This window comes from Astyanax mexicanus, chromosome 21, assembly GCF_023375975.1.
Source record: "Astyanax mexicanus isolate ESR-SI-001 chromosome 21, AstMex3_surface, whole genome shotgun sequence".
NCBI classification, from domain to species: domain Eukaryota; kingdom Metazoa; phylum Chordata; class Actinopteri; order Characiformes; family Acestrorhamphidae; genus Astyanax; species Astyanax mexicanus.
This window is the reverse complement of record NC_064428.1, coordinates 30,224,730-30,238,465: the sequence shown is the minus strand read 5'-3', so window position 1 is coordinate 30,238,465 and position 13,736 is coordinate 30,224,730. Positions and strand designations below refer to the sequence as shown.

Below are 13,736 nucleotides of genomic sequence, written 5' to 3'. Positions count from 1 at the left end.
GTAGCTTGTTTCTGAGCTTAGCCTTGGTTTCTGGTTAATACAGTTTATACAGAGAGCCCTTTAAGAGCTGGGTAAATCATCTTGAGGCAAAAATGCCTTTTTTAAATGAGTATCTGTATTCTAGTGGAGAGAGAAAAATGGAGCGAGACGGAGGGGCAGTGCTATTGACGCTCCACAGGCAGTCCTGTCTGCTCAGTCCGTGTATAAACCCAATATAATACATGATTATTATGACAAGTCCCATAGATACTGATGTGCTGCGGAGCACTGTCTGTTCTCTTCTCTATTTAAAGCCAGACAGAGCTGCTCAGTTCCCATGGTTTTCCATTCAGCTACATCATAACTCAAATAGCGTAACTGTGCATGTGTGTGCATGCTCGAGCGTGTGTGTGTGAGTGTGTGTGTGTGTGTGTATGTGTGTATCTGTAAGTGTGTATGTGAGCGACAGCCCACGTTCCTGTATTGAACATATGTGCTCATGTGTTAGTAGGCTGTAGATGACTGCATAATTATGTACAGTAAAAAATTCAGTTTCTGAATCAGTTTCTCAGATTTTGCTATTTATAGGTTTATGTTTGAGTAAAATGAATATTGTTGTTTTATTCTATAAACTACAGACAACATTTCTCCCAAATTACAATTTTTTTTTGTGTAATTTAGAGCATTTATTTGCTCTAACTGGTAAGAAGTGGCTGAAATTACAATCAAATAATGCAAAGAAAACAAGTTTATATTTGGTGGAATAACCCTGTTTTTTAATCACAGTTTTCATGCATGTTGGCATGTTCTCCTCCACCAGTCTTACACACTGCTTTTGGATAAGATTATGCCTTTACTCCTGGTGCAAAAATTCTAGCAGTTCAGCTTGGTTTGATGGCTTGTGATTATCCATCTTCCTCTTGATTATATTCCAGAGCTTTTTAATTTTTAAGTGGTCTCTCATTTTTTTTTTTCAGAGCTGTATATGCTCATGTGTTAGTAGCTGTAGATGACATATGTATGTATAGTATACATATGTTTGGCCATATGCTCATGCTTTTGTGTGTGTGTGTTTTTACAGACGCCATGGTCACAGGACCCTCCTGGCACATTCGGGCCTAGTTCCTGTTCCTCATGTCACAGCCCTCCATCTGTTTCCTAAGAGCAAAAAAGGTCTAATCGACTTTCACATCTGATTCCACATCGCCAGCACAATGTCATTTCAGCGAATGTTGTTTTTTTCTTTCCTTTTACGACACAATAGCGATGTGCGCTAACATCATCAGCTTTTATTCCCGACGTTATGCAGATTCAGCATGACTGCTCTCCGGCCTGTTTTCTCAGTCATGCCATTTGCTTATCTTAATCTTAAACTTTTGACCTTTCCGGAGTGGTACACTGAAGCATTTTAGCTTATGCTAACATTTAATTATGCCAGCTGCCATTTTATTAGAAGAGCTAATCTTTTATCTTTGCACTTGTTACTCTAAAAGCTGGCCGCTTTATCAGAAAAGCCTATCAAATAGATTTGCACTCTAAAAAAATGTGTCAAAAGTGTGACTCAAATGGTTCCACTTTTGGTTCTGTAAAGAACTATGTTGCAGCTGTAGTGGGGTTGGGTTGCACTAAAAATGTACATCTTTGGTTGACATTAAAACCAAACAAAATGGATAATTTGGCCAAATACAGAACAACAAACATGTTTTTGCCATTTTTCCACAATTGCATAAGTTAAATAGCCTTTAGGGCTGTTTCCCAGACATGAATTAATCCTAGTCTTGTACTTTTCACTAAAAGGAATCCTCTCCGTTCTCTTGGTCCTACTTTTTAGCACTTTGGTGTTTTTTATGGTGTTTTTTGGGGTATGGTGTTCCAAAAAACACTGTATTACCATACTTCAATATGTAGTTTCAATGTTTTATAGCCATATTGTTCATAACAAGCATTTAAGGTGGAACAAAAAAATAAAATAAAATAAACCGTGACTCCAGAATATTTTACATTTCAGTTGTAAATCAAGGGAGCAGAGTCTGGAGGAAGAGTGGAGAGACACACAGTCCAAACTGCTTGAGGTCTAGTGTGAAGTTTCCACCAATCAGTGATGGTTTGGAGAGTCATGTCTGTCATCTGCTGGTGTTGATCCACTGTGTTTTATTATCAAGTCTAAAGTCAGTGCAGTTTTGTTTTCCCAGAAAATAAATCTTACAGCACTTGCTTCCCTCTGCTGACAACTTCTATGAAGATGCAGATTTCATTTTCCAGCAGGATTTGGCACACTGCCCACACAGCCAAAAGTACCAATTGGTTTTATATATTATTCTAATTTTATATACTAATTTTTGTGTTTTCAAAACATTCCTCAATCCACAGTATCATGTCATGGCATGTCAGTGAAGTATTTATTAAAGACAAGTATTTATACTTGTACTTTACACTTGTACTTGTTGTTTGTTTGTTATCTTACATTACATTATATTACATTACATTACATTACATTTGGCAGACGCTTTTGTCCAAAGCGACTTACAAAAGTCAAGTACAAAAGTAATAGGAATTAAGATAAACCATTTAGATAGGGCTTAAAGGAGGTCGAAGGGAAATAAAAGGATAGAGAAGTGAAGGAGGGGAAGAAGGAAATGAGGTTAGAAGTAGTTAGTGTGTTAGAGGTGTTAGGAGAGTAAGTGCTCTTTGAAGAGCTCTGTCTTCAGGAGTTTCTTAAAGATAGCGAGAGATTCTCCTGATCTGGTAGTAGAAGGTAGTTAGTTAGAGGTGTTAGGAGAGTAAGTGCTCTTTGAAGAGCTCTGTCTTCAGGAGTTTATTAAAGATAGTGAGAGATTCTCCTGATCTGGTAGTGGAAGGTAGTTTAATTGTTCCACCATTGGGGAACTCTGTATGAGAACAGTCTGGATTGCTTTGTGTGAGTGTTTGTTTGGTAAAGCGAGGCGACGTTCATTGGAGGAGCGCAGCGGCCGGGAGGTAGCGTAAGCCTTCAGGAGCGAGTGCAGGTAGGAAGGAGCCTGTTCTGTCATCACCTTGTAGGCAATTGTAAGAGTTTTGAATTTGATGCGAGCATCAAATGGTAACCAATGGAGCTCAATGAGCAGCGGGGTGACATGTGCCCGTTTTGGCTGGTTGAAGACCAGACGTGCTGCTGCATTCTGGATCATTTGGAGAGGTTTTACTACGCAGGCCGGGAGGCCAGTTAGCAGGGCATTGCAGTAGTCGAGGCGTGAGATGACGACTGCTTGTACCAGGAGTTGGGTGGCCTGTTGCGTCAGAAACGGTCATAAACGTTATAAAGCACGAAGCGACAGGATCGAGCAACTGAGGCCACATGGTGCGTGAAGGAGAGCTGGTCATCATTATCTATGTGTACTTTTCCTCAGAATTAACTTCAAAACAGTTTATCCAATCCACGTTAATCTAATCTTAATAAAAAAATGATAACTTCCTCAAATGTTCAGCTGCTACAGCTAATGAGAAGCTGGCTGCCAGTCATAAAGTTTTTCCTTTAACTTGTTAAGATCTCTTTTGCTTGAACTACATTTGAATCATGTGATCTGAACAGCCACAGACAAGAGTCTCTATTCATTCATGACCATCTTTCATACAGAGTTTATTCCTTGGATCTCACAGACAAAAAACAGTTTGGGCAAAAGTTCAAGAAATCAAATATACAAGTGCAGAGAAAGAAATAAATCACGTTATTAACTTCAGATAACGTCCAAAAATAAACTCGGACACACAGGGTCCGGCCTAAGGGGCTAAAAAACTGCAAAAAAAAAAAAAAAAACAGTTTATTTCAAATGAGCCAATAGGTTATCTTACACCATCAACTAGAAAACAAAACTCAAGCTCATGTTGAAGTGTTGCCAGAAACGTCACTGTCAATAAGGAAGACCCTCATTCTTTTTCCTGTGTGGAAGAAAGATAATAATAAAACTCCAGTGAGATTAAACAACAAAAAAAGACAAACGCTAAAAAAAACAGAGTCTGTGAAACACTAAAATATGAAGTTCTGGAGAGCATTAGGAGAAACAGATGCCTCGCGTCTGAAGGGTCAGTCAGGATCCGGAACATGAAGGCCTTTTCTTTCTTTTTAGGAAGTTCAGAGACTTGAAGACTTGAAGTGAAGTGTTCCCGTCTGGAGAAGGCATTATGTAACATTACTCACTGTTGTAACAGAACCGGGAATGTTACCTGCATGTCTTTCCCATATCCAAATCTGTCCAGGCAGGCCCGTCTGTTTTTGGTTTCTAGGAATTTGCACACCAAGCTGAACGGAGTTCGCTGAACTGTTTAAGCTAAACACTGTGTATAGCCACCAGCTAGTCATTAAACTGCAGTCAAAACATACAGTCAGAACATACTTAACCCCTTACCTAAAACATATTACACTCTGTATGTAAGCTTTAGACTTTACTTCACTAGTGTACATTACTATCATAATGTATCTCAATTTTATAGGCCCTACAATAGAGCCCTGTGGGACCCTAACGAATCTATTGTACAGCTAAATGGTTTTCAGGATAAATAACTGAATCATTGACCTGTTTAATCATTTAAAAAAAAAGGGTTAAAACTGATTTGCAGAGATGGGTAGAAGCCTCTAATTTACTTCCATCAACTTAGTTCCAGGTTATTTTTAGCTCTAAAATGAAATTTGGATTAATTTAAAAAAGCCTCATCAAGTAGATTTGCTAGAAAGTTTGTATTTCAGTTATTCAACCTATGCTTTGGCACAATGTACATTACCATCATAATGTTTCTCATTTTATAGACCCTACTATAGAGCCTTGTGGGACCCCAAATAATCTACTGTGCAGCTAAATGCTTTTAGAATAGAATAACTGAATCATTGACCTGTTAAATCATTTAAAAAAGAAATAAAACTGATTTGCGGAGATGGGTAGTAGCCTCTGCTTTACTTCCATCAACTTAGTTTCCGGTCTCTTAGTTCTAAAGTGAATTTTGGATGAACTTAAAAAAGGCCTCATCAAGTAGATTTGCTAAAAAAAATGTTTGTAATCCCACACTTTACTTTACGAGTGTACATTACTATCATAATGTATCTCCATTTTATAGGCCCTACAATAGAGCCCTGTGGGACCACACATAATCCATTGTACAGCTAAATGGTTTCCAGTATGAATAACTAAATCATTGACCTGTTTAATCATTTAAAAAAGGGTTAAAACTGATTTGCATCAACTTAGTTCCAGGTGTCTTAGTTCTTAAGTGAAATTTGGTTGGTTTTAAAAAAGCCTAATCAAGTAGATTTGTAAAAAAGTTTGTATTTCAGTCATTCAAACTGCGTTCAAAGTCTTCCATTTCAGTTGCTTTGACACATGCACTGCATTACAGTTGCTTCTACTTCTCTGTTTGGATAAATGTAGAACGGTGTTTTAGATCACAGAGATTGAAAAAAAGAGAAGAAGAACAAGGTCAACAAACTTCCCTTCCTAATATAACAAATGCTGGGTTAACTACAGCAGTTCTGCAGCGTGTTTATCTGTAATTTAGTACCTAAAAACTGTTTTTGCTGACCAATTTTACTTCCTGATTTTTTATCATTGTTACTATTTCCTCTACTCCACTACTTATTACTACTCCATTTGATTGATGTTTTAGGCTTTTTTACATCTGTAATTTGGAAAAATCCATACATTTGCCCAATGTTTCCACTTCTTTAACTTTAATTACAGCTTCTATAGGCAGCTCTCTCCTCCTCTGCTGCTTCTCTGGACTAATAAACAACTCCCACAGCTGCGGTTTCTTCAGCCCAGGGAAAAGTCAGCCACAGGATTGAGTGTAGTTGTGTAGTTTTCTGACCTGATGCATTTTTTTAAACCCACGCTGGTTTTTGGTCACTGCTTTTGGACCCCTTCATAACTGGATGTGTATGTTTTGTAACAGAGAGGAGTAAACAACTTTTAACTGGAGATGGATTTAACGCAACTTTGGTCACATTTACTTTTCTGTGCAAAAAATTTTATTTTTATTTGTGTATAATCATGAATTGAGACACAGTTCTTAATCATTTGGATTCAGGTGTATTAACCCTGTCAGACACTGCATCCATTACAATGGACATAATGTATTTTCTTACTTTTTATTAAACACTAATTGAGACTATTTTTTTTATCAGAATAGACAAAAAAAAGGGCAAAGGAAAAAGTTTCTAAGCCAATAAAACAATAGCTTAGCCCCGCCCACTGCACTGAACAACAACAACAACACCAAAAAAAGCAGCACTAAAGCCAAAGACGCAAATTAAAAGAGCTCATTTTAACCAATTATATGTAATTTAGAACTACTAATTTTTTCCATGTTTATGTTTGTGTTTAGGGATGGCTTATGAACAAAAAGGTCAATATCAAATCTAAAGTAAAAATGTTGAGCACAGACTGCCAATCCAATAGATATTAAAATAAAACAGTTACTTATTTTAGTTAATTGGATTTAATGTTAATATAAATGTTATGTTCTAATATCAATAATATATAGAGTCTTCTTAGTGTGCACTGCAGGCAGAAAACTGCATTGTTATTATTAATAATTTTTCAACACTGGCACATAATTCAGGTCTGAAAGGGTTAAATCAAATCAAACCAAACAATAGTGAAAAAATGGCTGGTTGTAAAGAACTCAGTGTGGTTCTGTAATAGGATGTTACTACTGCAACAAGTCAGCTGTTGAAATTTCTTCACTCCTAGATGTATCATGATTTCACCATCATCTGTGAGTGGTAGTATTAAAAAGTGAAAGCATTTAGGAACCACAGAAACTCAAGCCACTAACCTTCTAACTACGTAAAGTTACAAAAAGTAAAAAACTAAAGAAGCTCCTGTGGTCACTTTAATACTTTTGCCCATATAATGAATGTATGTATTTATAATGTGGTGGTTTTGACAGGAAATAGTAATTTTAGTTGTTCTATAATATATATTAACAGTAACCCAGCATGTGTCTTCTGAGTTGTAAATCGCTGCTCTATTTTTATTTTTTTAAATCCATTCAAATTTCTCCATATAACATTTTTCATATAGAACGTAGATAATGAGAAAAATTTTGATAAATCTTTTGGGAATCAATTTATGTACTGCCTCACCTGCATTTATTTGTAAAAATCTAAACCTGGACTTGAAACTGTTATGAAATACTGTCTTAGCTGGCAGGCAGGATATTTATTTAAAAAACAAAAAACAAATCTGAAAACAAGACTAGCTCTGAATGCATTAAAAACTTCACAATTCTGAGACTAGGTACATTTCTCTAGAATTGAGGGTTTTTTACATCATAATTTAAGTTTGAGAAATTGGTAGCATTCCCCCTTTTAAAAATATTAACAGTAAAATGATATTATTTTTGGACCTGTTTTTTTTTTTGCTTTTACTTAGCTTGTTTAGCTGTATTTAAGATGGCTCTACCCACTTCTTGTTCTTCTTTGTGTATTTCCAGAACTGGTGCATGTTCACTTTCACAGTTTACAGTTTTTTTAAGAATCTACTTTTAATTAGTTCTTGTTTTTGTTTATTTTGCAGAAGTGAAAATTCAGTCTTTAGGGTTCTGTCTGGTTTTAGGCTGTTCTGTTCACCTCTGCTACTAGTTAGACTTATAAGTCTATATTACTGAGCTCTTAGTAAATGGAGTAAATGAAATACACAGGGGTTGTTTTTTATTATTATAAATGCTATAGAAGAACCACTTCTGTTTTTGAAGGTCTAAAATGATTGTTACTTCCATGTTTGCAAGAACCTACAATTACTGGACCAAAAAGTAGATATTCTACTTAAATCATCAAAGGATCCTTTGTAGCATCTTTGCTTTGAAGAGTATAGCTGGTGGCCACAATGCTCTAATTTTGGAGCACCACTTTCCTACATGTTTTAGCGAGTTCTCTTCTCCAACATTCCTGGTCCAACCCATCAGCTGCTGGCAACCAAGCCCAATCCCTTGAGCTGAAGCAGAAATGCTGGAACAGATGGACTACAGAAGATACAAGACAATAGTAGAGCAGAATGGAGTCGTGTATTTTTTTTTTTTATAGACCTGACACTGTTATGTTAACACCTTACTGTTCTTACTTGAGGGTGATCCCAACTGGCAGCTGTTATAATTAAATCAACATTGGATTTAGTGTTGATTTTGAAAAGTTTAACCTTTAATAAACCATAGCTTACTAAAACTAGTTAATTCTATGGTCAACAATAAGAATGTTAACAATAAACTTAAGTTACATCACTGTAGTAAAGCTGCAGAGTATAAAGAATGTTACCCACCTCTACCAATCTTATCTTTGAACATCTGATCTCAAAAACATATGAGTAAAACCAATAGAACATGAACACACTCCCAAATACAACAGGTATGGTAAAGCCAACATTTACTGCAAATGGAATAAAACCACTTTTTCATTCCTCCATCCAACCGTTTTTGTATGATGAAATTGTATGGTGATGAAATGTAAAATGCTAATTCAAAAGGCAAAAGGTTGAGGACAGTATGCTGATTCACGTTTCACCATTTAACATTGTTTCAATGTTGAAACAACAACAGACATTACTTCAATCAATCATATTTCAACCACATTTCAAGGTTCTTGCCCATCCTTCCCCTTGCCTCACCCCATCTTTTCTGACCACTCTGATGATAAAAACTACGGCAATTAAGATAACATTACTCTAAGTGTCCAGCCAAAAGTCCTTTACCAAAACAAGTGGTCACTTATAGTAGTCGTAGTAGTTGTTGCTGGGTTTTTTTTTCTTTACTTTTCTTTGATTTTCTTTTTCTTTTTGGTCACTCCCTGCAAAACACGTACTCAGTGTAGCTCGTCCAGATCTTGTCCTCATTGGGATCGTTGCTGGTGTAGGCGCACGTGCCCGTGGAGCTGCACGCCACCATCCGAAAGCCCATCTCGGCCAGCCGGTCGAAGGCTTGCTCCAGAAAGTTGTACTTGAGGTAGTAGCGCGAGGTGTAGCGCTCCGGGGGTCGGTCGGGGTCGCGGCTTTCGTTGAGCGTGTCCCCGAACACCTCCTTGGCCAGCGAGGTCTTGCCGCACACGGTGATGCGCGCGACTCTGCGGAACTTCGCGTCCGTCTGGATGTCGCGGCCGATCGTGTAGGAGCCCCGGTAGCCGATGGTGATGTAGCCGCACTTGAGTGACGGTGAGCGTGGCTCGGTTAGAGCGATCGTAGACGTCGTGGAGGTCGTCGGAAGCGCACTGCCGATGCTCCCGATGCTACCGACGCTTCCGCCGCCGCATACGTCGTCGTGGTCGTGCTCACCTTGCGCCTCGTCGCTGATCGAGTTCTCCTTGCTCACCTGAGGCGCGAGGCGGCGCGCCAGCTCGCGCAACTGGAAGAACTCGGCCTCGCGCCTCAGACCGGCGCGCTCGCGGAAATAATCGGGGAGCACGAGGTTCCCGTCGCGCAGGTAGTCCAGGATGTATCGGAATAGGAATCCGTCCCGGTCCAGAAAGAAGCGTCCCTTGGTGTCGGTGCTGAGCTCCGCCGGGCTCTGCTGACCGAACATGCGCCCGAGCAGCGAGTCGGGCACGGAGACCAGCGTGGAGCGCCGCGTCACGTACACCTGGCCGCCCACGTTCAGCTCCACCAGCTCGGGGAACGCGTCCTTGGCCGCGCTGCTTTTGCAGGGCTGCGCCATCCTACCTACAGTCCGGCTGGGCTGTGCGCCTGGTGCGTGCGTGTGCGCGCGCGTGTTTATGTCCGTGTGTGTGTGTATGTGTATGTATGTGCGTGCACGCACGCGCTTGACAAACGCGCGCACACCACTGAGAATAAAGTAAGAACCCCGCTTCTTAAACAAATAAAACAAATAATAGATAAACGCGCTCCAGAAGCCAGAGACTGTCTTTTGCTTTTTTTTCTCTTCAACTTGTGCGTAAATCGTCCTTTTTTATCCAGGCAGTATGTAGCGCGCGCACAAAGATTCCAAGAAAAAGAAGAAAGTAAGAAAGCAAGAAAAAAATCTCTGCTGGCTGTTTTTCTCCTCTTTTCCCCTCCTCCTTCTCTTCCTCAGTCTTCTCTTCTTCTGCTCAGATTTTGTTTATAGAGCTGGAAAGCAGAGTTGTGTGGGAGGAGGAAAGTGACGGGCTGAAGGAGGAGGACTTAACCCCTTATTAACACCGCGGACAGGCAGCTCAGAACTAAACTCAGAAATCAGTGGAAACACGTTGACTCACAAAAAAACTTTTGTTTTAGTTTGATTTATATTTTGGATTAATGTGAAAGTATAAAAAAAAAGATTTATTTAGATGTATAAAAAATATTAGAGAACCAGGTTTGAGAGGAGTGGGCAGGTTTAGTAAGGTTTTCCCATGAAAAAGTAAACTACAGATTTTTTTTTTACACATTTCAACCAAAAGTCAACCAAAAAAACAAAATTTCAAGCTCAGCTCAAGTGATTTGGCTTGGTTGCCAGCTGATGTGTTGGACCAGGCATGTTGGGAGAGTGTGCACTAAAACATGGAAGATAGTAGTTCTGTCCTTTTTGTTGATGTGCATATTGAAAAAAAAATGGTCAAATTTGGTTAATCAATTTTAGATTGTTTAGTTTCTGTGTTGCTGTGTAAACCCAACAGTGTCACATTTAAGTTTTAAAAGTTTGCAATTTCACCAGACAACCTTAAGTAGACCACACTGAAACCTGCTTACCCAACAGTGGGTTTTAATAAGTTTACATAATTACAAAAAACACCCACACAACAGATGTTACACATTTAAAAATTTGCATTTCTTGCTTTCAGTTTCAGCAGCTGCAGAAAAGATTCACTTCAACCTTTATTTTAACAAAGAAATTAAGAAATAAAACCCAACATTGACCTTAGATGTTTTTAACCTAAATAACTGCATAAACAAGTAAATGTACATGCAGGTGCAAAGCGAGGGCAGATATGGGTTTCTGGTTTGGGGGCAGTGTTTGGTGGCTCTTTAGAAGCACAGTGTGACTGCTTTTGGAATCTGTACTTTTAACAGAAAAGGTTTGACTAAAAAAAAAAATACAAATGAGTGGGCAAGATAAACATCCCATCACTTTGACAAAATCTCAAATGGAACAAAAAAAACAATAAGTAAAAAGTAACTTTACTTTCTGAAACGTGTAACTTAGAGCAATTTGAAGAAACAAGCCGTTTTAACCACAAGATCACAGTATAAGCTCCACGCCTGCATATAAACTCTAGGCCTTTGGGTGAATCAACTCTTATTCACTAAACAAGAGAATAATTTGTAAAAAAAAATAGTTACTATACTGTTAGTAACCTTTTTTTCTTTTACAACATTGTACATAGTTCACAACCAAAATAAACCAATATTTTAATCCCCTTATTAAAGAGTCAAGTTTATTAAAAGGCTTCCTTAAACCAGATCATCATAACTAGAACTGCCGTTCTCTAACCTAATTTAAGACACCCAAACCTAATTAACTTAATTTCACTCAAAACAATAACATAGAAAGTATAAAATCCCTACATTATATATTAAAAAAGCCTGTTAAGAAATACAAACGTGTTTCTTGACATATAAAAGCACAGCTACCAAGCAGATACCTTTTCATGAAACATTAACACCATTTCACAAAAAAATCTTGAATGCCCATGTTGTTCAGAAAGTCTGACCATTTGAAAGCAGCTCAAAAAAAAGTGCTACGTTTAAAAACTCAGAAACAAAATTAGCACACAGCAATGCATTTATTCCACAAAACACTCCTTCTGCCTTTCTATCTCCTCAGCCACACCAAACAACCTCCTTTTATTACCTTCAGGGGTCAAGATTACTAATGATCAACACCTGCTACCTTTCACCTGAGTGGGTCATGTGATCATTTGGAGAAACCCTCTTTTGTTGGCTTATCACTGGGTTGAACAGTACTCGTAAGTTTACATAAATACAAAAGAAAAAAAACACAAAACAGGTGTTAAACACATTTAGTTCCATCATCCACAGAAAACGTTCAAACTTTGATTTATTCAAGAAATAAAAAACGATTTAACAAAAAAAAGGGTCCATGAGCAGACACAAGGGGGCAGAAGCCATTTTAAAAAGCTCTGATTGGTCAGTACCGCTGTCAGTCATATTAAGAGTCCTATAGCAACTGAAAAACACAGACTAATGCTTTGAATTAGTTGCTGATTTTTATTTTAGTTAATTTATAAAATAAGTCCAGACACTTACAATAGCTATGATATATATTTCCTGATTAAAAAATATTTACATGCACTTATTGTCACCCCTTCTCTAAAGGGTTAGAAGGGCCTCACTGCACACCACTGGTGATTAAATCTTTATTGGTGGATGATAGTTTTAGATGGTAATTGTCAGGCTTGGTAAAAATGGTCAACCAGCTTGGTCTTGATAGTTTTTGCTAGTTCATTACCTCAGCCATTCTAGATGATTAGTTTGGTCTTACTGGTGATTCTAGTCGATAATATTGTTCATGCAGATCATGCTAAGTGATTAGCTTGGTCATGCTGGTCATGCTAAGTGATTAACTTGATCATTCTTGTGATGCTAGTCGATTAGCTTGGTCATGCTAGTTTATAATCTTAGTCATTCAGATCATGCTTGTCGATAATCTTGGTCATGCTGGTTATGCTAAGTAATTAGCTTGGTCTTGCTTGTGATGCTAGTCAATTAGCTTGGTCATGCTAGTCGATTAACTTGGTCTTGCTGGTTATGCTAGTTGATTAACTTGGTCTTGTTTGTGATGCTAATCAATTAGCTTGGTCATGCTTTTTAAATTATTTTGGTCTTGCTGGTTATGCTAGTTGATTATCTTGGTCATGCTTCTCATGCTAGTCAATTAGCTTGGTCATGCTAGTCAGTTAACTTTGTCTTGCTGGTTGTGCTAGTTGATTATCTTGGTCATGCTGCTCATGCTAGTCAATTAGCTTGGTCATGCTAGTCGATTAACTTGGTATTGTTGATTATGCTAGTTGATTATATTGGTCATGCTGGCCATGCCAGTTGATTAACTTGGTCTTGCTTGTGATGCTAGTCAATTATGTTGGCCATGCTAAGTGATTAGCTTGGTCATGCTGGTCATGCTAGTTGATAGTCTTGGTCATGCTGGTTATGCTAGCTGTTAGCTTGGTCTTGCAAGTCATGCTAGTGGATTAACATGGTCTTGCTTTGTGATGCTATTCGATTAGCTTGGTCATACTAGTGAACAAGCTTGATCTTGCTGGTGATCCTAGTCGAGTAGCTTGGTCATGTTGGGTCGTGATTTTCGACAAGCTTGCACATACCTTTTATCGAGCTTGGTCAGGATGATCATGCTTGTTCACCAGCTTGGGGAAGTCAGTTAGCTAGTCAGTTAGCTTGGTCATGTTGTTCATGCTGGGCAGCCAGATTAAAAATACTTAGTTCTTAATAATGTCAGACCTTCTAAACCATCAAATTCAAACAAAAACTTACTCTGGTCAAGAACTAAGACACTGAGAGTGTTCTCTTTCAGGACTATCTACAGTTTAATCATTAGCCATTCGTTCACATTAACACAGACTTAAGTGAGAGTCAAGTGTTTGGACTCTAAACAAGCACACTACCTACAAATGCCCAAACTTACACTTCCTCCTGGTAACAAAAGCCTTTTTGTGTGTGTTATTTATGCCTGTTTGTACAAATTGATTTTTGGTCACTAATCTGTGAACTTTCAGCCACACTGTTTCAGTTCCTCTATCCGGTCCACAAAGGACGATTGTGTGTTTTGAACAGTTTCCTCAAATTGAAAACCTC

At 38.3% G+C, this 13,736-nt stretch overlaps 1 protein-coding gene across 1 annotated transcript; it reads right to left on the bottom strand.

Annotated features, from left to right (window-relative positions):
* Window positions 1-3,578: 3,578 nt before the first annotated feature.
* Window positions 3,579-10,060, bottom strand: kctd12.2 (potassium channel tetramerisation domain containing 12.2). Its single transcript, XM_049469673.1, has one exon. It carries the CDS (start codon window positions 9,643-9,645, stop codon window positions 8,779-8,781), a length of 867 nt encoding a protein of 288 aa, XP_049325630.1. The 5' UTR covers window positions 9,646-10,060; the 3' UTR covers window positions 3,579-8,778.
* Between the last annotated feature and the right edge of the window lie 3,676 nt (window positions 10,061-13,736).